Source organism: Vombatus ursinus, unplaced genomic scaffold (assembly GCF_900497805.2).
Source record: "Vombatus ursinus unplaced genomic scaffold, bare-nosed wombat genome assembly UNPS02009205.1, whole genome shotgun sequence".
NCBI lineage: Eukaryota > Metazoa > Chordata > Mammalia > Diprotodontia > Vombatidae > Vombatus > Vombatus ursinus.
Window position 1 is genome coordinate 63,661,174 of NW_020948983.1, and position 26,684 is coordinate 63,687,857.

The 26,684-nt window shown below is 38.7% G+C and overlaps 1 protein-coding gene across 2 annotated transcripts in view; it reads right to left on the bottom strand.

Moving 5' to 3' along the window:
• Nucleotides 1-2,889: 2,889 nt before the first annotated feature.
• Nucleotides 2,890-26,684, bottom strand: part of CHRNA7 (cholinergic receptor nicotinic alpha 7 subunit) — a 161,849-nt gene continuing 138,054 nt past the window's right edge. For both annotated transcript variants that reach the window (XM_027852114.1, XM_027852113.1), the window contains 6 exons: nt 26,025-26,104; nt 22,554-22,721; nt 19,245-19,439; nt 15,987-16,073; nt 13,942-14,051; nt 2,890-3,408 (listed from right to left, as the gene is read on the bottom strand). In XM_027852114.1, the coding sequence (XP_027707915.1) occupies nt 2,890-3,408; nt 13,942-14,051; nt 15,987-16,073; nt 19,245-19,439; nt 22,554-22,721; nt 26,025-26,104 (1,159 nt within the window). The remainder of the gene's footprint in view (nt 3,409-13,941; nt 14,052-15,986; nt 16,074-19,244; nt 19,440-22,553; nt 22,722-26,024; nt 26,105-26,684) is intronic.

The window sequence follows — 26,684 nt, forward strand, 5'->3', positions numbered from 1 at the left end:
AAAAGAGGAATGTAAGGAAGAGCTTTTACAGCAGAGGGGAAAATGGATGGGGTCAATGCTTGAACCTCACTCTCATTAGAATTGGTTCAAAGAAGGAATATATATGCATACTCAGTTGTGTATAGAAATCTATCTTACCCAGTAAGGAAATAAGAGAGGAAGGGGATAAGAGTAAGGGGGAAGGATGCTAAAAGGGAGGCTATATTAAGGAAGGCAGTGGTTAGAAACAAAATAGACTTTTGAGGATGGACAGGATAAAAAGAGAAAGAAGAAGAAACAGAGATGGAGGGAAATACACAATAATCATAACTGTGAATGTGAATAGGATTAGCTCACTTGTAAAACGGAATTGGGTAGCAGTATGGATTAGAAGCCAGAATCCAATAATATGTTGTTTATAAGAAGCATATTTGAAACAGAGAGACACACACAGAATTAAAATAGGAGGCTAGAGCAGAATCTAATACACTTCAACTGATGTAAAAAAGGCAGGAGTAGCAATCATGATCTTAGCCAAAGCAAAAACAAAAACACACATGATTAAAGTCAAGGAAATTACATTTTGCTAAAAAAAAAAAAGTACCATAGACAATGAAGTAATGTCAAAAAATTTTACAGCAAGTTTCTCTGATAAAGACTTCATTTCTCAAATACATACGGAGTATGGAATGGAGTCAAATTTGTAAAAATAAGACCCATTCTCCAATTGATAAATGGTTTAAGGATATGAACAGGCAATTTTCAGAAGAAGAAATCAAAGGTAACTACAGTCAAATGGAAAAATGCTCTAAATCACTACTGATTAGAGAAAGGCAAATTAAAATATCTCTGAGGTACCACCTTATACCTATCAGAAATGACAAATGCTGGAGGGGATGCAGGAAAATAGGTACACTAATGAATTGCTGATGGAGTAGTGAACTAGTCCAATGATTCTGGAGAACAATTTGGAACTATGCCCAAAGGGCCATAAGACTGTGCACACACTTTGATCTAGCAATACCACTACTCAGTCTGTACCCCAATGATATTTTTAAAGGGGAGAGAATGGAGACTAATTGTACAAAATATTTATAGCAGCTCTTTTTATGGTGACAAAGAATTGGACGTTAATGAGATGCCTATCAATTAGGGAATGGTTGAACAAGTTGTGGTATATAATGGTAATGGAATACTATTGTGCTATAAGAAATGAACAGAAGATGATTTCAGAAGAACCTGGAAAACTTATATAAAATGATGCAAAGTGGAACCAGGAGAACATTGTGCACAGTAACAACAATATTGTATGAGGATCAACTGTGAAAGACTCAGCTATTCTCAGTAATACAATGATCCAAGACAATTCCAAAGGACTCATGATGAAAAATGCTACCTACCTCCAGAGAAAGAACTGGTGGAGTCTGAATGAAGATTGAAGCATACTATTTTTCACTTTATTTTTTTCATGTTTTTTTTTCTTGGTCTTTGTTTTCTTTAACAATATGACTAATATGGAAATATACATTGTATGATTACACACTTATAACCTATATAAAATTGCTTACTGTTTCAAGGAGAAGGAAGGATGGAGGGAGGAAAAGAGGGAATTTGGAACTCAAAATTTTTAAAAATGAATGTTAAAAATTATTTTACATGTAATAAAAAAAGAAAATATTATTCAAAAAATTTAAATAAAATACAAAGAAAAAAGCAGAAACAGAAAGATAGACACACATAAGCAAGTCAATTTTGTTATTACCATGTTAAATTTAATACTTTAAAGAAACTATGTAACAGAAGTTCACAGTTTTATATGCTAGCAATCCTTCTTTGCTATTCTTTGTATATTTAAATATTCATGTTGGTTAATGTTTGCCAAGTTTGTAATAAAAAAATTAAACATTTTTAAAAAGAAATTGCAAGTTAATGAAGCAGCTTTATAGACACTCTTAGGTTATGTTCCATGTTCCCCTCAAAAATAATAATAATAATAATAATAATTTGACTCTCTTGATTTGCTTGACCAGGAGAGTTAATATTTTGCTAACAATCAAATGAGTCTTTTTTTAAAAAATTTTAAAAAAAAACAAGCTGGTTTTTTTTTCCAAATTCAGCTATTAATTTATCTTATTTAAAAGTCAATCAATGCAGTTAAAGAAATTTGTGCATGTAATGAAATCTTCACATTGATTTGGAAAAAGCACTGGATTTAGAGTCATAAGACACAGGTTCAAATCCTGCCTCAGTCACTTACTACCTAAATGACTTTGGACAAGTCACTTCCTAACTTTAGACTCAGGTGCTCTGATCTACAAAATGAGGGGGCTAGATTAGATAACCTACAAGTTCCCTTGAAGTTTTTAAATCTATGATCTTATGAGTTGCAAAAATGAACAAATGAAGTTGAATCCCATCAAACAACCACTTATTTAATCATTTATTTTTATACTTGATTATATTTAATTAATTTAGATTTCTTTTCAAACCAGTTTGTGTGTTGTCATTTTAGACCTTTGGGGCAAGTGACATGCAGACATGCATTAACAATGATACTGGTGAAGGGACTTTAGTCTTGGCCATCTTTAAATATGGGGTTGATACTTAAGCTGTTTGGGATAATTCAACTGTTGTTTTACTGGAAAGTTGATGAAATGACTAGATCCCTCCCAGCCCTAAAAAGGTCTGTGATTCTACATGTCAGACTACCTGATAGGATAAACTCAAACATCTTTGTATTACAGATAGGAAATTGCACATAACAATACTGAGTATAACAATGATACAACTGTGCAGTGTGGGTTCAATGATGTTTTGGGATTAGCATCCCAAAGTCTCACCAAACAAACAGACTTCTGCCCCATATATTTCCCACATAGCAAGCATTACAGGATTAAAACCAGTGCTAGGTTAAGCAAAATCTTTAGACACAGCCTCAACAAAATTTGGTGCTGACATCAAGATCCCAATGGTGCAGATGATGGTGAAGACTGAAAAAGCCATCAGGCATAGGCGATCCACCACACAGGCTGCAAACTTCCACTCATTGCAAACAGCTTCCTCCTCATCCTGGTCACGGAATCGGTTTGCAATGTAGCGGACCTCCTCCAAGATCTTAGCCAGGTCTGGGTCCCCCTCAGAGGTGTGCCCACTGTGAAGGAGATTCTCCTCCTCAGTGGGAGAACAAGTCATCCTTCCACAGATGACCCCAGAGTCACTAGCAGGCATGCAGTGTGTTCCCTCCAGTCCACGGAAGCCAATATAGAGCATGTTTCCATTACTGGTCGGTTGCCCTGACATGGCATTGAGCTCCACGCTGGTCAGGCTACATCGGTGCTGCTTATGCTGGCAGGCAGGGCGAACCTTGTCCTCTCCTGGTCGTTTCATCCTCAGAAACCAGGCACACCAATTCAGAAGGATGATTCTGGTCTAGGAAAGATATGCAAAGTGCATTAGGATCTGAGCCCTTTATGCATGCTGGGAATGGAGCAAAAACAACCTGAACTTGAAAGGCAGACTGATTGAAACAAATCTGTCAATATTTGTTCCCAAGTGAATTTGCTGGAATGTAATGGAGGGTGGAAAAAGAGTGTACTTCCCAAGTCAAATAGACATTTCATTAATTCTAGAGGGAAACAGAATCTAATCTCTCCTATGCCCTATTGGTTTTATATACTTGATCAGGGATGACAGGCCATGACTGCTGAGCCAGTTGAGAGAAATGAATGAAAATCAACATGTAACATTAGCCTTGACGCAACAATTTTTCTCTGAGAAAGCCAGTAGTCTAGGAAAAAGCTGGCACAAGCCGTCTTAAAGAAGACATCTGGCTGAGGGAACACGTGGGATGTAATATTTCTGAAATGAAACTGAGGATGTTTAATTTCAGTATAGGTTTATTAGACAGAGGTAGTGTGGTCTCGTGGATAGTGAGCTGGCCTCAGAGCCAAAAAGACTTGAGTTCAAGTCCTTATCTCTGACATACTTGGCTGTGTAACCCTGGCCGAATAATTTAATTTCTTAGTGCTCTGGGTGGCTTTCTAACATTATATGTTGCAGAGAAGATGCTGACCTTCACTGATAAAGAGAATTTTCTCAGCTGGGAGTTTCTTGTACAAACAAAATCAGAGGTGTAGTACCTATCCCCATTCTATGTACAGAGCACTATGAGATACTAAGGACTAACTATGACCTGGTGCCTATGCCTATGGTAGAATTCCATATGTAATGGAAGAAAGCTGAAGTTACTTAGCTCAAATGAGATAATACATATAAAATGTATTTATTCTGCACATATGATCATAGATCTAGATAGCTGAAAAGTCCATCAGAGGTCATCTAGTCCAACCTTTTCAATTTACAAGTGAGGAAACCAAGGCCCATGGAGGTTGAGTGACCTCCTCAAAGTTACATGGGAAATAAGTATCAGAGATGAGACTTGAACCCAGATCCTCTGATTCCAGAGTATGTGGAGCTCTTGGTGAGGGAAATCCTTCCACCAATTCAGATGGACATTTGTTCTTCAACTTAAAGGCTTAGAGCGCTGCCTAGGGCACTGGGGAGGTGAAATTTTTATCACACAGGATCACACAGACAGTATGTGTTAGAAGCAAAGGAGGAACCTAGATCTTACTGCCTCTGAAGGCCAGGTCACTTAACTTCTGAGTGTTGTAAGCTAGTCATGTCAAACTCAGACAGAAACAGTAACCACTGAACTGTATGTAAGGATCCCTGTGGGCCACAAATCAACTTAAAAAACCACACAGGTATATTTCTTTTTTATTAACACATCAGCCCATTAAAGTCAAATAGGAACTATATTTTAATCTGGTTTGGGGCCACATTTGGGACTGTAATGGGGTACATGTATGACACCTCTTCTGGAAGCAATTCAGATTATTACCTAAATCACAGACAAAGTGCCAAACTGCATCAGTAAAGGAAATTTCCTTATTCAAGCATTCCCTACACCATTGAAATTGTAGGTCCAATCCCTATCAGCAGCAGCAGCAGCAGCAGCAGCAGCAGCAGCAGTAGCAGCATCACTTGTTTGTATTCTCAATGGTAAAAAAAAGGAAGATTCTGACTGAACGAAAATTATGCTTTTCATGGACTAGTTAGTAAAATCAGATGTGGGTAGTTTGTGAGTGAAAATAGGTAAATCTTTTTTTTTTGACAAAGGTTTTATTTAAAGGGAAGGTGGGGCTGAGGAACAAATAAATGCTTATTAATTGAAAAAATATAATTTAACTTTAAAAAATGAGGGAGTTAGGCTAAAAAAAAGTGAAGGGAGGATCCCAAACAATGAAAAATCTAGGTAATTTAGCTTAAAAAAAATCTTGCCTAAGTTATCTAATATATTGAGAGAAAAGGGATATTTTCAAACGGTTATCAGATAACTGTTTTGATTATCCATTTTACTTTGTAGGTATAGACAAAGCTTCATTCAGCAACTGAATACCTTTGTTTCTAATCTAAGCTAAGCTAGGAAGATGTAAATACTGGATATGCAGCACATTCACCACTCGTAATTACTTTTATGACATCTTATCAAAGATAATTTCAATAAATAGCTCTCAAGAAGAGCAAAGAAAAGAGACAGAAGGAGAGAAGAGAAGAGGGAGGAAGGGAGACAGAAAGGAAAGGGGAGGGAGAGAGAAGAAGAGAAGGAAGGAAATGAGCAAAGAAAAGCCCTGGATTGGTTTCATCCTGGGCAAACCTTTAATCTTCAACTTATTAATTTTCATTCTCTTGTTCCATAGCAATCTCAGAGAAAGGGCAAGGAAGCTCAGATGCTTCCGTTAAAATTCAGACTTTCTAAATCCACCAAAATCAGATTTCAAAAGCTAATCCAAATATTTCTCTTTCACATTCATAATCCAAACATCCTACATTTATAGTAAAATTTCCCTTAAGCTCAGCTAGTTTGTTAGGATTTCAGAATGTTTACTTAAGAGTAGATTTTGGTCTTGAAATAGAGTCTTCCAACAGTATCACCAAATCGGATGACTTAGTCCTGTCTTAGTTTTCTCCATATAGAAGACTACAGTAGTGGTGGTGGAAGGGGGATGTTCATATTTTATAATTTACTTTCCACATTAAGAGAAGTAATGAAGATTCTAGCTGAGCAAAAACTTTGCATTTTTGATTCACCAGTTAGTCAAAAAACAGATTTGGATGACCTATGAGTGAAAATGGGTCAGTCTTTTTAAGACAGGAGCTCTATTCTGAAGTGAAGGGGAGAGCCCATCTCTGAGAACAGTAATGAATTAAAATATGGAGGCATATTCTCCAAAGGTTGATGGACTTTTGATTCATGGTTTTATTAGGGAAAAGGCAGAGAATTCTTAGTGTGGAAAATCCCTCAACCAATGAAGATCAGCTACTATACAACTGCAACATCATCTCAGAGAGCTGCCAGAGGGCACCCAGATATTAAGAGACTTGCTCATGGTCACATAGCCAGTATGTGTCAAAGTCAGAAGTTACACCCATATCTTTCTGACCCCAAGGCCAGTCCTCTATCCACTCTGTCATGCTATCTCTGGGTTTGTGTGGAGGTTTAAAAAAATTACTATGTATTCCTCTGGGATTTCTCCAGGCAGTAGAGTAGATGGTTCATATCTCATGAATGTATGTATTTATTTTCCTTTTGTCTCTCCTATTAGAATGTAAGCTCCTTGAGGACAAGAACTGTTTTTACCTTTTTTGTGTTCCCAGAACTTAGCAAAATAAGCAAGCCCCAGATAAATGTTTACTTACTGCCTCCCAGAAGGCTCTGGGTCATCATTTTGGCCATGCCGACACCTAGACAAAGACACTCGTGCGTGTGTATAGTAATTCACCTGGCACCAGAATAAAGTATACCCTGAACACCTGATGGAGTGTGAAGGAATCTTTCCTCTTCCTTCCTGCTTAGAGTCCATACACTCCCTGAAATGGGACAGTCAATCTCACAAGGATTCAAACAGCTGATTTTATCTTGAATTCCATGAACTAACTTACTGGCTTTCAAAGCTGAAGCATCTCAGCAGGCAAGATTATCCTCTTGACACTTATCAAATGCCGCTTATGTTCGCCAGTATTGGCTTACTGGGTTATAGTCTAGCTTCTTTCTGTACAAATGTCACATAATATTATAGCATCCCACAACAGCATCTTCAAATAACAGATCACTGCAACTGTTCCCTGGGATGCTATTATGTTTCCAATAAGAAAATAAACAGAACCATGCACCAGATAAAGCAATAGACCTTTGTCTCTGAGTTTAGTGTTTCAGCTGCAGTTCACTATAGTTTCAGTCTGTACTTGTGCTCGGATGTGAACAATAAACATGTTATAAATCAAGGTTTTTCTGGACAGCCTTATTGGGTTGGTGAAATATAAATGAGTCATTATCCTAGGTCCTAGTGCCCTAATACCATCATTTTCACATGAATTGTGTGTATAACAACCCACTGATACAGTTTGTGGAAAGAGTACTGGATTTTGGAGCCAGAGGGCCTGGGTTTGAATGTTACTTCTGCTACTTACTATCCATGTGACTTTGGACTAGTCACTTCCACTCTTTTGGTCTCAGTTTCCTCGTTTGAAAAGTGAGGAATCTGGACTCTCAGGTCCCTTTCAGCTGTAAAATCTATGATGCTATTTATTAAGTATTTCATACAGTGTGACAGGCCCAGTAGGGGGATACCAATAAAGTATAAGATGTGCCCTCAAAAAGCTTAAAAATATTCTTGGGGATCCAAGACTCACATATAAGAAATAATTAAAGAATTGGGCAATGTGCTACAAGAAGGACTTGTGGTTCCATCGGCATCTTAAACTCCCAGTGTGGAAATTCCTTCCACTGACACAAATCACCACCTGCTATAATTTAATAAAGTTCTAAGGATTTCTAAATCTCTTAGGCACACAGGGGCTTAGTGACCTGTCCAGAATCCACTAGTAAGTATCAGAGGTAGGATGGGATCCCAGGTCTTCCTGATTCGATGCTTGACTCAATCTACTATGCCACACTACTTCCAGCAAATATATTGTGAAGTTTTCCAATCTGTGATATAGATAATAGTAATGACATATAATGGAAGTTCAAAGATGTCAGTTAGGAGTTTTCATGAAGGACAAGGGCTTTGAGAAAGATGCATGAATAGGATGAGGTAGATGAAGCAGGGCAGGGAGAGCACTGCAGGGACATGAGATGTAAAGCAGGGGTTCTTCACCTTTTCTGTATTCTGGACCCCTTTAGCAGTTAGTTGACACCTATTGAGCCCATCTCAAAATAATGTTTTTAAAAGCATAAATTAAAATACATAGAATGTCCAAAGAAAATCAGTTTGTTGAAATTTGCTATTATTGGGCTGTTTTTCAGTCATGCTCCACTCTTTGTGACCCCATTTGAGGTAAAGATGCTGCAGTGGTTTGCCATTTCCTTCTCCGGCTCATTTTATAGATGAGGAAACTGAGGCAAGAAAGGTTAAGTGACTTGCCCAGGGTCATACAGCTAGTAAGTGTGTGAGGCTAGATTTGAACTCAGGAAGGTGAGTCTTCTTGACTCCAGGCCCAGTGCTCTAGCCACTGCACCACCTAGTGGCCCCCAGTTTATTGAAATACAGTTATCAAAATATTTTCTAAAAAGTTCACAGACCCTAGGGTAATAACTCCTGATCTAAAACTAGAATGCGCCTCAGAGCCCACCTAGTCTACCCTTCTCAACCTACAAATGAGGAAACTGAGGCTCAGAAATGTTATGTGACTTGCCTAAGGTCACACAGAAGAGAAGTATTTGAAGTGGAACTCAAACCCAGTTTCTCTGATTCTAGAAGCAATGCCTTTCCCATTTCACTATAATGTCTCTTCAGGTGGGAAAGAACAATATGAATCGAGGCAGAAAAATGGCAATGAACAAGACATATTTCCAAGGAAGTGAGGAAACTAGTCTAAATAGAGTAGAAGTTAGGGTAGGGTCAAGTATATGTTTGTATATTGCAAGAAGGGGGGGGGGGTTAGAGACAGAAAGAGAAAGAGACAGAAAGAGAGAGAGAAATGCACAGATAGATACATAGAGATATAGAAATAGATAAATAGATGTATAGATAGATAGATAGATAGATAGATAGATAGATAGATAGATAGATAGATAGATAGATAGATAGATAGATAGACAGAATAGACAGATGGATGATGGATGGATGGATGGATGGATGGACAGATAGACAAATAAATAGATAAATTAATGAATAAATAAAATAACAATAATTTGTTAGGACAATAGGCTCCTTGTACTTGTGTCTGATCCTGGGCAGGCATGGGGAACACATGTTCTCCACCTCATCAGGCTTATCATTCATCCTCATCTAAGTGCAAAGGCATGTGTAAATGGAGTGTGGAGGGCACTAAGGAGCATAGTTTGATTGAAGTGGAGTGGCAGCATTAACCTCTGGAGCAGGACAATAGTGGCGCAAACTACATTATAGGACTCTGACAGGAAATGAAACCCCAATTGAGAAAATTTGTTTAATAAGGCTTTTGGAATTCAAGACCAGTACTAAAACATAAGATCCTAGGGATGATTAAGGTCCTCACTGTGATGTCTGCCTGCCATAGCAGTTTCTATAACCTCATTAAAAGCTGCCCACCAAGTTTAGCATAGAATATTTAGTTGTGTAATAGATTATGGAGCATTTCCATTTTCTAGCAAAGAAAAAAGCATTAAACACCTATCGCTGACACACATGCACAATAAAAATGGAAAAACAAATGTGGACTATAGCCTTTTTAGACTACATACATTTAATTAAAGTATGGCTCAAACTGCAAACAGTTTTTATGATTTTTAAAAAGAGACTGATAAAAAAAAAACTAGGCAGGATAGAACAAGGGAAGGAGTCAGCCCTATCCAGCAGCACACATGTTTATGTGGGCTGTGCTTTCAGAAGGCAAGACTAGCCTTTTGTTCTCAAATTGTTTTTCAGGTATCACTAGAAAGGTTCTGGGGCCCTAAAATCAGCCCAAGGGATCTTGCAACTGCCTTGAGGTTACTAGGGATGGAAGGACTTTACTCTGAATCATGGTTGCTTCAGAGACAGCCACCTCTGCCCCAGGACAATCTCAGAGTTTTAGCTCAGAGCCAAAGAGAGATATAGGAAGCCAGCTTGAAAGAATACTAGGATATGGCAGTATAGTGAATTAGATCATGTGTAGGTACCAGAAAAGGAACCAGAAGATAGTGAATTATTAAAGATCAAGGTGGGGGTTGGATTTTGAGAGTTGTTCCAATCAATCGATAAGCATTTTTCATTAAACACCTACCATGTGCCAATACTAGATTAGGTGTTGAAAATACAAAAAAAAAAGTGGACATATCTGCCCCCAGGGAGCTTACAATCTAGTCAAGGAAGAAAAGATATACGAATATATATATATATACACACACACATATATAAGCATATACAAATATATATATATATGAAAGAAAAGATGATTCTGAGAGGAAAGGCACTAGCAGCTAGGGGCAGGGATCAGAAAAGGCTTTATGTAAATAGTGGAGCTTGAACTAAGCCTCAAAGGAAACGAAAGAGGCAAGGGTGAGGAAAGAGTGCTTTCCAGGCATGGGGTATCACCAGAGCAAAGTCATAGGGATAAGAAATCAAGTGTGATGTATGAAGAATAGTAAGAAGACCAATTTGATTAGATTGTAGTGTGCATGCAGTAGAGCAGGGGTGGTTTGCAGTATGGCCAGGAAGATAGGAAAGGGAAAGGTTATAAGGGGCTTTAAATGCAAAAAAAAAAAGTTTATAGAGTTAATAGAGAGCCACTAGAGCTTAATGAGTAGGGGAGTGAACAAATTACCATGAGGTAGATTTGGAATAACTGTAGGTTGAGAGGACTTCAAAGGAAAACAAGGCAGTTTACATCCTCCCCTTTTCTCCCAACCCACCTCTCCCATTCCACAGATTTCAAGAAACTAAGAAACAAATTTATGAGGACTAGACTGAAACAAAAGCCCCTGAAGTAATCCCTCAAAGTATGTTGGAGCTCCCAAGAGTACGACCAAAACAACCCAGATTGCTGAGGTTTTCCCAGACATGGAGCACTACTCAAAGCTTCCATGGGGAAGGTGTACTATATAAGGTATTACTATAATGTAATGAGATAGATTTTTTTTCTTAATAGTAGAACTTAGACATCCAAATTAAAGTTGTCTCCTTATTCAAAATGTTCAAAGTTCATCTCATTTACAACATTCAAAGTAGTCACCTTGGGAAGCCATATACTTATTCCATTGAATTTGCTCTTGTTTGACAGAATTTTGTAATTCCTATTATGTAATCACCTTCAAAGCCTATGATATATTTGGGGGAATATTTCCATAGGTGTCAAATATCTAAGCAATTAGAATAGATTTGATTTTTGGAAACATCAAAAGTCATTAAGGGCTAGGTAAGTGATCAAATTGAACAATACCATTTCAATGTTTAGTTAAAGTAAAAATAAAACTAAAACCCAACAATGAGGCATGACTATGGAGTCATGAGGCTGTCTTACTTGTGTTGTTGTCATCACTACGCTAGCTTCAAAGAACTCTCCAAAACAGAACTCCCCAAAACATGTTTTAATGTTTGGGGCAATGATAACATTGTTGGAATAGTAACTCAAACTCTTAGTTTTACAAATGAGGAATCTAAGACCCAGAGAGGTTCAGCAACTTGCCCAAGGTCACAGAGCAAGTTAGTGGCAGAGCTGAGACTCTTAACTATGATCTCCTGATTTTGAGATCCCCATTCACTGGGCGGGGGGGGGGTGCCTCCTAACAAAGTGTGGATGGCGACTTGTCCGGTATGTTGTGCAAAGGATGCTTGTTGCAAGGCAAGTTAGACAAGATGGCTATGGAGAACTCTTCCAACTCTGAAATTCTCTATTTCTGAGTAAGAACCTATGTGAGATTCACTATACTTTATCTGTACTGGGATGCTGAAAATATACTGGGAGTGGGGGAACAAAGAGGAAAAGGGACATACAAATGGGTGAGCAGAATGTCTGGCTAACCCACTGCTAGGCATATACCCCAAAAAGACAAAAAATAGAAAGGTCTCATGTACACCAAAATATTTAGAGCAGAACTCTTTTCGTAACAAAGGACTGGAAACCAAGTAGATGTCTATAAGTTGGAAAATGGTTAAATATATCATGGTACAGGAATGCAGTAGAAGATCACTGCATTGTAAACAATGATAAATGTGAAAAATATAGAGAAGCAAACCCTTATCGCCTCTTGTGGGGAGTATTACAATAGCCTCCTAAATGTTCTCTGTGCCTCAAGTCTCACACCTCTCCGATCATCCTTCACACAGCTGCCAAAGGGATATTTCTAAAATGCAGGGCTAACCATGTCATTCTCCTACCAAACATAAACTTCAGTTGCTCCCTATTGCCACTCAGATCAAATATAAGGGCTTCTCTTTAGTTTTTAATGTCCTTCAAAACCTCTCCTTATGCTACCTTTCTAACCTTATTTTGTAGATTACTACGGTCTAGTCAAGACCTGCTTGGCTTGTTGCTGTTCCTCACACAAGACATTCCATTTCTGCCCCTTTGTCCTGACTGTCTCCCATTCCTGGAATCCCCTTGTTTCCTTCAAAACTCTATTCAAGTGACATCTACCTCAGGGGGTCTTACTCTGGGGTCTGTGAACTTTGTTTTCCTAATACTTTGATAACTGCATTTCAATATAACTGGTTTCCTCTGTGATGCTATGTGTTTTATTTTATGCATTTAAAAACATTATTCTGAAAAGAGGTACATAGGTTTCACTCAACTGCCAACGGGGTCCACGAGCCAGAAAAGGTGAAGAATCTCTGCTCTACATGGAGCCTTTCCTAATCCCCCCAGCTGCTAATGCCTCCCTGAAATTCACCTTGTATTTATTTTGTCTCTATCTTGTAAATACTTACACGTGTCCAAGTTTCTCCCTTAAGAGAATGTAGACTCCTTGAAGGCATAGTTTTTGTAACCCCAGTGCCTAGCATACCGTAAGTACTTAATAAATGTTTGCCGACTGATCAGTTGATTGGAAACATATAAACGGGCACAAAATGAAGTGAGGAGAACCAGGAAAATCAACGTATACAACAATGTAAAAGGAAAGAACAATAAACAACAATAAAAACTGAACACCAATTATAATGACAAAGCTTGGTTCCTAAGAATAGATACAAGATTGTACCTCTCTCCCTACAGCAGTGGGGGACTGTGGGTGCTGAATACAGCATATATCAACATATTTAGCTGTTGTGTTATTTAGTTTTGTTGAAATGCCTTTTCACTTTCTTTCTTTTTTCTCTTTGTTATAAGGGATGACTCTCTGAGTGGGGCAGAGGGGAGGAATGTACTGGGAATGAAAGGGAGGTAAAAACAAATGATATCAACAAAATGTTTAAGGATGGTCAAGGCCACATTTGAATGTTCACAGAAGCAACCAGTTTAGACAGATAGGTAGGAATTATGAACTTAGTCTAACAGCAAAATAGTCTGAAGCATGGAGGATGGTCTGTGGGGAGAAAGGATAGGAAAATAATTTAGCATTGAGGATGGAAGAGTGAAGAATGCAGAGCTTCAGCCTAAAGCAATATCCTTTGAGGAAGAAGCAGACAGATCACATTCCTTCTTTGCTCGGTTGTATATTAATTGTATCAGTAGGCCCAGGCATATAGCTTCCCTCCTCACCAAAAAAATTAATCTGATGAATAACATTCCTTCAAATGCAAACATTATGGACTATTTCTGGCTTTTTTAAAAAAAATTCTTCATAATCAGAGTTTGTATAACTAAATCAAATACAGAAATATAGGTAGGTCCTCTCAGATAGAATGCAAATGTGGTTTTGGAAGTGCTCATATGCTACCAATATGTTTTTAAGGAGAAATCTGTCCTTAAATCCAGATTTCAGGAGTTCTGACTTACCCACTTTGGCATTTTCCCTCCATCAGGATCATGGTGGTGATATTGTAAAACGATGACCGTCACCACAACAGAAAAACCAACAATGATCATCGTGCTGGCAAAATACTGAGCTGCAGAGAGAACAGAACCACTTAGCCATAGAAAGTCATCATCATAACTCTTCAGTGAGTATCTGCACCAACAATAAAGAGAAAAGCTGAACTGCACTGTTTTCATTTGCTGCAAGTAATCCCAATTAGTTGGAAGAAGAGTTCTGAGGATCAATGACCCTCCTAAGCTCCATGCCCCTGGTAGACAGGAGATGACACGGCCCCTGACATTTGTCTATACTGAGGCTAGCCCTTCTTGTGCAGCCTAGTTACTAGTCAAGGGCCTGCAGGGAAAATAGATCTAATGAATGAAAAGAACATTGGACTTGGCATCATAGGACCTGGTGTCAAATCCCACTCTACTAGTCATTAATTGCATGACTTCTGGCAAGTCACTTAACCTCTCTGAAACTGAATTTCCTTATCTATTAAAGTGAGAATAATAATTTTCAAACTAATACTAATTGATAGCGTACTTCATAAATACTATGTAATTTGATCCTCACAACAAACCTCATTTACAGATGAGAAAACTAAGGCTAAATGATTTGCTCAGGGTCATGCAGGTAGCGTCTAAGGCCCAGGACTTTCTGATTCCACGTCCATCACTCTATCCTCTTCTCCACCTACTTACCTTCAGTATTCTCATGTGTAAAATGGGGATAATAATTGCACCTACCTCACAGGGTTCCTAAGAGGAGCAACTCAGATAACATGCTAAAGCATTTTACAAACCTCAGAGCACTATGTAAATGCTAGCTATCATTACCATTATTATATTATTAGCTACCTCACAGCACTGATGTGATTAGTTGAAATGTGAACGTATATAAACATGTTTTTATTACTACTATTGTCAATATTATCGCATAATTTGGGAATTTCCTTAAGGAGAAGGGGACATGAAGAGTACTTGGTAGGTATCAGCCTAAAAATATTTGAAGTACAGAAGTGAGAAGACAAGGAAGTGAAGGAGGTGGAAAGAATAAAAAATAACAAAACCTATTTGGCAACATTACAATGTAGAGCAATGGAAAGGAGACAGAATGGGGAGTCAGCAGACCTGAGTTCTAGTTCTGCCATTTTCTACATAGTGATATATGGGAAACCACTTCTGATCCTCAGTTTCCTCGTCTATAAAATAATAAGAGGGCTGGACTAAATAATCTATAAAGTTCCCTCCATCTGTAAATCTAAGCTCCAACTTATCCAAGTTTGAGCCTATAACTAAATAGCCCACTCCTTCTACAGTTACTTAGCAGCTAAGTAGCACAGTAGATAGAGTGCTGGGCCTGGAGTCAGGAAGACTCATCTTCTTGAGTTCAAATCTGACCTCGGACGCTTAATGGCTGTGTGACCCTGGGCAAGTCATTTGACCCTGTTTGCCTCAGTTCCTCATCTGTAAAATGAGCTGGAGAAGGAAATGGCAAACCACTCCAGTATCTCTGCCAAGAAAACCCCAAATAGAGTCACAAAGAGTGGGACACGACTAAAAAATGACTGAACAACAATCTAAAGTTAAAGTCTATTAAGAAAACAGATTAAAAAACCTTGCAGGACTAAACCTATAAAAGTGGCAAGTTTCACTTCATAGTTTTATTAGATCTTCTTCTCCATGTCCGTAAAGTACAAAGGAAAACACAAAGGATCTATGTCTTCATCAGTTTTGGTAACTCTCATAACTATGATATGGTAGAGAAGTCCAAGGAAGCTTTCTGGGACATACAGGAAGGAAGTGGCTTGCCCAAAGTCACATAGCTAACAAGTGTCAGGGTGCAGGAAACTCAGCGTTTCTCTTGAGTCCAAACCCAGAACTCCAGTCACTATGAGGCACTGCCTCCCTGTCCATAAAGCATAACCCTCCCAAGCCCTCCTATTAGCTGGTATATGCTGGACAATGGAAAATCCCATCCCTCTGTATCTCCCTAACCAACCTCTTGCATTTTTTTGCCTTACCTATTAATGGCACCGAATCAGACGTCGCAGGCATGATTTCGGCCACAAGCAGCATGAAGACAGTGAGAGATAGTAAAACTGTTATTCCTAGAGCAAAACAAATAGTGCAGAATTAGGGAAGAATAGGGGAGAAGTTTTGCCAAGAACTAAAGACATTATCCCTCATTTAGAATATCTACCCCTGTGACATCAGTGTGACCCTGGATAAGTCACCTACCCTCTCTGAGTTTCAGATTCCTCACCTATAAAAAAATGAGAATGATAAAATCTGCATTCCCCACTTCTTGAGGTTATTGTGAAGGTACTGCTTTTGAAACCTTAAAGTGTATAGGAAAAAATTCAAGCTACTTATTTTCCTTCTTTATTTACTTCACTGGGAATCTCTCCAATTTCCTTCCTTGTTATATGGCCATAAAGACCCTCTACTGTTTGAAAACGGCCTGGCAAGTGACTTATCATTGGACTCAATTCTCTGAAAGGACTAAATCACTCCCTGGAAGCAAGTTACATCCTCTGGGGACACAGTTACTCTTTTAGGCCAGGAGAGGATAATTTAAAAGTATTGTTGCTGCTATACTGGAATGTTAGAGTTTAAATTTGTAGTTACAAGACAAACCAAGCCCATAAAAATCCCTCTAACAAAAAAATGCCAGTATGAAGAAAATTCTATCATGACCAAGACATTTTGATGCCCCCAGCTAATAGTCCACAGTAAGAGTGCTCTGTTGATCTGGTTAAACTTAGCTCTATACAACTATTTTCTGCTATCTTGTAATTTTAATAAATTTGCCTTATGCTAGAGATTCTTTATATTTTTTGTGTCGTGAACTCTTTTGGTAGTCTGGTGGGGCTGATGTACTCCTCAGGACAATGCTTTTAAATGCATAAAATAAAATATATATAGGATCATAATGGAAATCTATTATATTGGAATACAGTTACCAAAATACTTTAAAAAAAAAAAGCTCACAGACCTCCATCAGTCAATAAACATTTATTAAGCACCTACTATGTGCCAGGCACTATTCTAAACACTGGGGATACAAAGAAAGGCAAAAAGTCTCTTCCTGGGAGTGCACAGTTTAATGGGGGAGACAATGTGCAAACAACACTGTATAAACAAGCCATACAAAGGCTGAATTGGAAATAATCAACAGAGGAAAGGCACTAGAATTAAGGGGGATCAGGGAAGGCTTCCTGGAGAAGGTGGGATTTTAAATGGAACTTGAAAGAAACCAGGGAAACTAGGAAGCAGAGATGACGAGAGAGAGCATTCCAGGCATGGGGGGCGGCCAAAGAAAATGCTTGGAGTCGGGAGATGCAGTGACCCCTGTTCTATAAAAATGACCTGAATTCAAGTTCTTTGCTCTGCTCCCTGGACGAGCTCCCTGGACAAGCTCCCTGACCTTGGACAAGTCACTGATACTCTTCAGTTGTAAAACAAGGCCTTGGATTAATTTGTTTATGAGTTTTTTTCCGGCTCTCGAGTCTCCTCAAATAAGTCCCTTAAGCCTATTAGAAAAACTCACTTAAGGTTGAAAACCACCCTCCAAAAATAACAATAATCCTTCAGCACTTTAAGTGTCTGTGATTTTGTCAGTGTGGTTCCTCATTCCATCCACACAGATTGCAACCCTGTACACTTTAGCAGACAGTGAATTGCTATAGCCAAGAAATTAATGTCCCCGTGGCTCACTTGGAGATGAACCTGTCTGAATTTAGCAAGGCTGGTGCTGGTACGACAAGCACACAGTTTGTCCCTGGGCCACACTCAAAGTCTTTCCAGACTAGTAGGATCTGTCAGAATTTTCACTTCTCTAACACCGCCCCCAAGAATTCAGGGTTATTTTTGCACCACCAAGAGGCCTTGGAGAAGGGTCAGAACATTTGATTTTGGTCTGAAACTATGATTTTATTAGGGTAGAGAACTCTCAATGAAGAAACTCCCCTTTCCAATGAAGATCAGCACCTTCTCTGTAACCTACGGTCTTAGAAAGTTGTGTGGGAGCCTTGAAGGGTTAAGCGACCTTGCCCAGGATGATAAAGTCAGTACTGGTTTTTTTTGTAGTTTGGTCATTTCAGCTGCATCCTTAGAAACAGTATTCAAACTCAAGTTTATGACTCTGAGACAAGCTCTCTATATGTAATAGAATAAAAATACATATTTTAAGCAAACCAACCATCCCAGGAGCATGTCCAAGATAAAGTGCAGGTCTAACTGTGTAGGATACCACCTTAAGAATAAATGGTAATTTGCTATGAAAATGCTTTCTCCTCTTTGTCTTACAGCAATCAAAACACTTCTAACTTCTTAATTCTGTAACTGTTTCCTTTCTGATTACCAAGTAGTGAAGAAAAGGACATTTGATTGGCTACAATTAATTCACTTATGTAATCAACAAGTATTTATTACTATGGGCCAGGACTGTGCTAAGGGTAAGACCAAATCAAAAACAATAAACAAACTGTCCCTATCCTCAAGAAGCTATGATTCTATTGCGGGGAGGGAGTAGAGGATGGGAAGGGGGTTGATAAGGACAACATGTATCCTGATCAGTAAATGCAAAATATGTGCAAAATAAATTTAAAGTGAAGAGCGTACTAGCAACTGGGAGGATATGGGAAGTGGTACTCGAAAGAATCCTTAAAAGAAACTAAGATTCTAAAAGGTGGAAGTGAGGGACAAGTGAATTTTCAGGCATGGCGGACAGCCTACACAAAGGCAGGAAGACAGACGATGGAAGATGATATATGAGAAACATCACTGGGAGGCCAGTATCATCTGGAGTAGGACACAAAGTCAAAAACACCATTACTTCTCTACCTTCTCCTTCAATGTTCAGTGTCTCCTAGGGCATTTATTTCCATTCTGGCCCTGGAGAAGGGGTCTAGAACAGGACCATATCTTTAACCATTCAGTAGTACCTGTTGGGTAGTTCATGGTTCTCTGGCAGATATAGCATCTAATCAATGTCCTAAAACAGAATCCCTCATTGTGCTAGTGAAGCATGAGTAATGGGCGCCTCAGATCACAAGCGTCCCTACTGTGGGATGTGTGTCATAATCAATTAGAACAATAGTATTTTGGTTTATTTTTATGGTTCAAATAGTGAACTCTCTCTTAATTTAGACAAAGCAGTACGCTGCCTCTTTTCTGACCAGCAGGAGTCCTATATCCACGATAAAGCTATTATCCCCTCCTTGATGATGTTTCCTTGGGTTGAGAATTCCCTCTTCCAATCTATTCGTGGTATTTACCAAGTGAGATTTTCTCTCCGGAGTCTGCAGGAAGCAAAAACACTAATAGGGCGAGTGCAGATATCAGCACGCACGGGATGAGAAGATTAAGGCCATAATAGAGCGTCCTGCGTCTCATGGTCACAGTGAATGTCACATCTGGGTACGGTTCTTTACAGCAATCATAAAATCTCTCACTCCTCTTTCCAGGAACTTCTAGGTAGAAAAGAAGGAAAAATAATAAATTATTAAAAATCCTTTTGTGTTATCTCTAACACCTGATCTTATTTTTTTAAGTCTTATTCTTGAGAAAAAGCATTTATTTCTAATCCTACTTTTTCTCTTTTAGGGTACACTTTAAAAATCTAGAAATAGAAACAAGAGCAACAGATCGGTAGAGTCCAAAAAAATTCATTCTTCTGCGTTGCTACTACCCCAGTCCAAACCTCACTAAGTGCACTTCGTTATTTGTACTCAATTTTAAATTTTAGTTCCCTTAATTCATATCTGCACACCATCACTCACATTTATAAGCCATTGCTCTCATTCGCATTAATAATACCCTGCATCTTTTCTAAATTGGAGAGTTGCTTTTTGAGAAGAAAAAAATTACAAATCAATGGAGAGGAATAACTCCATCAGATATTTGGATGAGGGCCAGATACTTATTAATCTTACAATTCCTAATACTTTGGGGGGAAGGCAAAAACCAAAGAAGTAAAAATAGCACAGACATTTAAAAGCTCAAAAGAAAAATGCTTATGTCCTTTCAGTTCCAACTTCTTGGCTTTGCCACTCACTTTGTGACTAATTTGCTTACTCTCTCTTGGTCTCAGTTTCCTCATCTGTAAAATGAGAGGGTTGAACTAGATAACATTTAGGGTTTCTTCCAAATCTAAAGCTATGGTCCTGTGATTCTCTATTCTAATCCTACTTCCCATCCTCTACGAGCAGTAGAAAGTGGAAAATTAATGACATATACATGCTTTTCTACTCCATTTAAGTTGTAAGTAGTAACTTAGAGGGCTTATTTAGCTTTGGGGGAAATAGAAAATCATATCTAAAACTGAATTTCCTCCCTTAATTCACTTCCATTTTCAACTTTCCATTTTCTGTTAACACATCATTGCCGTTCTAAGATTTCCCAGGCTTACAATCCTTTAATTTTAACTTCCTTCTCTTCTTCATTCTGCCTCCTCCCCTCCTCCAACCCTGTCCTTATCTAATGAATCACCAAATTCTTTCTTCCTTCTTCCTTCCTTCCAGAATCTAGCCTTTCCTCTTTATTTCCAAATTCATCACCCTAGTTCCAGTCCTTATCCCATCACACCTGAGTAAGCAGTGTGGTAGAGTAGAAAGAATACTGGATTTATTTCAAGATGAACTGAGTTTGAATCCCAGCTCTGCTACTTACTACCTGTATGACCTTGGGCAAGTAATTTCTTCTCTCTGGGTCTTACTTTCTCCTTTGTAAAATCAAAGAATTGGATCATTACAAGATGACTTCTGAGGTCTCTTCCAGCTCTAAATCAGTGATGGCTACAATAGCCCCCTAGCCACTCACCAAGCCCCAACTCCCTCCTCACTCTGTCCTGTACACCTCTAACACAACAATCATTTAATACAATATTTTTGTACTAGCTCTCACTTGTCCATCAGATCAAATCCAAATTCCTCTGCCTACCATTTAGGACCTCAGAAACTGATGCCACCTTATGGGAAGACAATATGGCATTGTGTAGAATACTGGACTTGGTTTCAGGAAGACCCGAGGTCAAATCCTATCTCATTTACTAGCTGTGCGACCCTAGGCAAGTCTCTTAACATGCCCAATACTCAGTTTCTTCATCTATAAAATTAACAGATTGGGTTTAAAGATCTCTTAGGTCCTTTCTAGCTCTAAATCTATGATCGTATGAGCTATCCAACCTGATGTCAAACTATCAGTCAGCCAACCTTTATTAAGAGTCCACTATGTGTTAGGCACTGTGCTAAGCTCCTCACATGGCTCCTCTGTTCCAGTGCCTTACATTCAGCCTGCTCATTCCTATGTTTCTGGCTTTGCTCCTTCTGTTCCCCATCATGAAATGGCTTTCCTCTTCCTCTCATGTAGTCAAATTCTAAACTTCCAGCTCCAGATTTGCCTCCAACATTCCATAATTAAACCTATCTCATGACAATCCTTCCTCGACCACATGGTTACATAACTCATATCATGACTTGAAAATGTTTTCTAGTTTTTTCATGCCTGTATCTTTGACTGGACGGTAAGATTCCAGTTCACTCAAAGAATTTATTAAGCACCTGCTTTGTGCCAGGCATCAGGTTAGGGGCCAGAGACCCACAGATCAAAGCTAAAGAGTCCATGCCTTCAATGAGGAAGAAGAGGGAGAGTTTTGTTATTAGTCACATCCAACTCTTCATTGACCCCATGGACCATACTGTCCATGAGATTTTCTTGGCAAAGATTACTGGAGTGGTTTGTCATTTCCTTCTCCACTGCATTATGGCAAACAAAGGTTAAGTGACATACCCAGGGTCACACAGCTAGCAAGTATCCGAGGCGGGATTTTGAACTCAGGGCTTCCTGACTCCAGGCCCAGCATTCAATACACTGAGCCACTTAGCTGTCCTGGAAGTGGGGCACTAAGTGCAGCATATGCACAGAACAAGTGAATACAAAAAAAAATATACAAAGGAAATATAAGTTGTGGGTAGGAAGTGCTAAGAACTCAGGGACTTATGGATGATGAGGTGGCCCTTGACCTGAACCTTGACTGGACCTAGGAATTTCAAGAGGAGGAGAAGGTAAAGAGGGAGAGTATTCCATGCATGGGGGTTGACACAAAGGTGAGACTCAATGCTGCATATGGAACGGAAAGAAGTCCAGTTTGGCTGGAATGTAGATTACATGAGGAGGCAAAATGAGAAATAAATCTAAAAAGATGAGTTGGAACCCAATTATAAGAGGCCTTAATTGCCAGAGAAGATGTATTTGATCCTAGAGGTAAGAAGGAGCCATTGAAGCTTCTTGAGCAGGGAAGCAACCTGACCAGAGCCATGCTTTAGGGATGTTAGTCTGGCAACAGTCTGGAGAATTAACTAGAAAGGGAAGAGCACCTTTGAGGATAAGGCCTGGGTCTTCTACTTCTTTTGAATCCATCACATAACCTTAAAAAGTACTGACAATATACCAGGCTCTTAATGAACACCGATTAAAGTGTTGCTTGCACAGATTTTTAGACCAGCATGGATGACAATGTACTATTCTTCAGCATTTGCACTATGAATTAATTGCATTCCCTATGCTAATAAATACGATGGTCTTACCAACTAGATCCCATTCACCATTTGAGATATAGCCAGAAATGTCTGCTTCTTGCATCTGTAAATCCAGGGACCATCCTCCATAAGACCATGACCCAAACTTCAGCTTGCACTGTTGCACGTCAAAGGGAAACCAGCGCACATCAATGTAGCATGAGCTCTTGAATATGCCTGGATTGATTGAAGGGTAATCAAAGGGAAAACAAGAAGTCAACGCAGCATTTACATCATCCCAACTCAGGTCGAGCAATTTGTCCTTACAACACAATGGGTTTGATGGTGTATAGCTTCAGAGCCATGCACAAGATCCATCACTTGTACCTTAAGAAATTAAATGTTTGCTCACTTGCTGGATGGATTAGAGGGCACCATGTTAAAATATTTATGAGGTTCCCTCCTTTAACAAAGCTCTTCATTCCATGCTTCACAAGCTGAACCTTTTTTATTTTATTTCTGATGTTAATAGTCTCTTCAAGGAGCATACTGTCTGGGACTTGGAATCTGTGAGTGTCCAAATTGTTGATTCTCAGGACTGAGAGGGCCTTGAGAAGTCACCTAATCCATTCTCCTGACTCCAGATGGGGCTACATAGTTTGAAAACTATCATTTTCTTTTAAAATCTCTAAGGCAAAAACACTTCATTGTATTTCTACATTTTTAGATTCATTTTGGGGAATGACAACTCTATTCTAATCAAATGCTCCCAGAACACCTTCTGCAGATAGTAAGATAAAAGGATACACATTTATCTGAACAATGACCACCTCACCAATACAGGCCTATTCAATCACTCTCAGTTGTAACATTAGGCTTCAAAATTTGAAAAGAAAATGAAGAAATTGGAGAAAATCCAGGGGTCCCAAAAAAATAATGAGTAGAGGGTTGAAACATGGGCTGTCCCAAAAATCTTAGTGCAGCTTTTAAGATTTAATCACTTAAGATTTAATAGTTTAAAGTTGCACTCAGACTTTTGGGACATGCTAAATATGACTTTGGAAGAAAGGTTGAGAAATCAATTTTCTATCTAGAAATATATGCAAGGTCACTGCACCTAGCCCAAATCCCAAAAGCACCAAACAAGATATAATGACCTTAAATTGTAAAAGGAGGGATTTTGACTGGGTATGAGAATTTCTTCCTGACAGGGCCTGTTAAACACAGAATTGGTTACCAAGTGACATTCCCTAAGGGCTTTCAGGAGAAAAAATGACACCTGTCTGGAGTGGTTTAAAAGTAGCCCTGCCTGGAGTAAGAGAAATGGACAAAATGATGGTTAAGGGCATAAACAATTCATAATTTGAGTTGGAATTGGATAATCAGCTTAGGTTACTCCTACTCCTTCCTCCAAAAAAAAAGGAATTAGTACTAGTATGTCAAATTCTCATGAGAAACTAAAAGTAATTATATCTAAAATAGCTCCATCCAGCTGAATAATCAATGTTCTTCTCCTCTGGTGATCACTGAATAATGCTTCCAAAGATTCAACCCTTACACTGGGAGTTGCCACCAATAAGCACAGAGAAGAAACACATAGACAGATAGAAAAGTCATCATGGGACAGATTATAGGATAGCCAATGCTGAGAAGCCAAACCTGCCATACAAACTACAGCAAAAACAAACCAAAAATCCTTGAAGTTTTCAAAGCAGAAACCTGCAACATATCTCAAGTTCAATCCCCCCAAAAAAGCTATTGGAAACTATCTGAACTTTAAAATATATATAACTGAGAACAATAAGTGAATCATTTCCATCAAAAGTCAATGAAACATATAACCTAAATCAGATTGCTACCATCTTGGGAAGGGAGGAGGGGAGAGAAGGAGGGAAAAAAATTTGGAACTCAAATTCTTATAAAAAATGAATGTGAAAATTATCTTTACATGTAATTGGGAAAAATAGAATTCTATTTTTTTTTTAAAAAGTCAATCAAAGCAAACCTTCCATTGGTAAAAGATTAATAAGGAAAAACCTTTGGGTAGCCAGGGCTTCATACCAATTCATTCACATTCATTCACATTCACATTCATACCAATTAATTCATACCAATATGCTGTATGCTGCTGAAAATGAGAACCAATACTAGGAAGTGGGTCAACAAAGCCTGGTAAAAAAGAGGAAGCTTGATGCAGTGCTGGATACGAAGGCAGAGAGACTGGGTTTAAGTCCTTGCTCCGTCACTTACTCCCTGGGTGACCTAGCGTGCAGGAGTCACTTCACACCTCTGGGCCTCAGTTTCCTCAACTTTAAAATAAAGGGATCGGGTGATATCAGAGCAAAGTTCTTTTCCAGTTCTAAATCTATGATCTGGGCACAATTTTTACTTTCCCTTAAATGACTAGATGATATCTTTAATGTATCTCTATTTGTTGTTGTTCAGGTGTGTTCAACTCTTTGTGACCCCATTTGGGGTTTTCTTGGCAAAGGAATGAAGTGGTTTTCCATTTCCTTCTCCAGTTCATTTTACAGATGAGGAAACTAAGGCAAACAAGGTTAAATGACTTGGGCAGGGTCACACAGCTAGGAAGTGTCTGAAGCCAGATTTGAATTCAGGAAGATGAGTCTTCCTGACATCAGGTACAGTACTTTATCTACTGCACTACCTGGTTGACCTTATATCTCCATACTGTTTCTCAACCCTTTCAATATGGAATATGATAAAAGTAACAGCGATAATCAATTCACTAATTGAATTAAGTAGGTATCAATTAAGCACCTTTAGGGTACATTGCCACATGTAAAGCATTTGTAGAATATAATAAAGACCAAAGAAAGTCCTTGCCCCTGAGAAGCTTATACTGCAAAAGAGATGAGAAAGGGGGAGGGGCAGGCTTGTGATATACAGAAGAATATTATAATTACAACATTGTGCTGAAGGGGAGAAATGGGTCAGAGATTGATCCAGCAGATTGGAGAAGGGATTGAAAAAACTTTCTTAAAGTATGAGTTAAGACAGTCCCAAAATGATCGAATTTCAGAGAGACCCAGAAAGGGAGAGGGATCAAAAGCATCTTATTGACTTGTTTATTAATTAATACTTTTGCTTCTGCTTTAAGGCTAGAGTATTTGAGTAAGATTTTGCCTTTTGTTTTAATCAATTTTAAATTCAAATAATTCTTGTTGATTCAACAAGAATTTAAGCAGCCCTCGTTTCTTCAGTTTTGCCTGTGTGTGTTTCATGTTATGAGTTAAAGGAAAGAAGGGATGTGGTATGGCAGATGGTGCTGACTTCCTTTAAGATTCAAAGGCAAATGGGGAGAGACCTGGCCTGTGAGGGAGAGGTAACATCACTAAACACCAGCACTATTAGAAAGTGACAGTAGCTTATAGGCTACCTGGAGAGGAGTGAGGCTGTCCCGCAAGCAAAAAATACCGGTCATGCCCTTGTTCAATGACGCAGGTCTGTGACATAACTGGACAAAGCACCCTTAAATTCTTTTTTAAACTCACACACGCACACATACAAACATCTTACCTGGAGGGAGGTATTGACAATGTCCTGAAGAATTCACTAAAACGTTGGTATGAAAGGTAGCATCAAATCGCTCATCAGCACTAGAAGGAGATTAAAGGAAGAATAAATTATGACATGTGGATATAATGGAATACCAGTGTGTCATAAGAAGGGTGCAGTTTTAGAGAACCTGGGAGGACTTGGAGGAACTGATGTAAAAGAAAAATAGCAGAGTCAGGAGAACAATTTATACTCTAACTACAACATTGTAGAAACAACCAACTTTGAAAGACTTAACTCTGACCAATGCAAAGACCAACCATGATTCTATAGGACCAATGGTTCTACCCATCTCCCTACAGTGAGGCAACAGACTAAATATGGAGAGTAAGATATACCTTTTTAATATGGCCAATATGCAAATCTGCCTATTTGACTATGTATATTTGTTACAAGAATTGTTTTCATTTTTCACCCCTGGGGATGGAGGTGAGAGGAAGAGAAAATAAGTTTTTGTTTTAAATTTTATAAACCAGTGCTAATAAGGAGTTAACTTCCTGAGTGACTCCTATGTTGGTAATTAATGTAGTCAGATTAACTTGGACAACATCCCTGAGAAGGCAGACAGCCCATGATTCAGGGCTGAGTTTGTCACAGTCAGCACAAACCAGTAACTAAAAG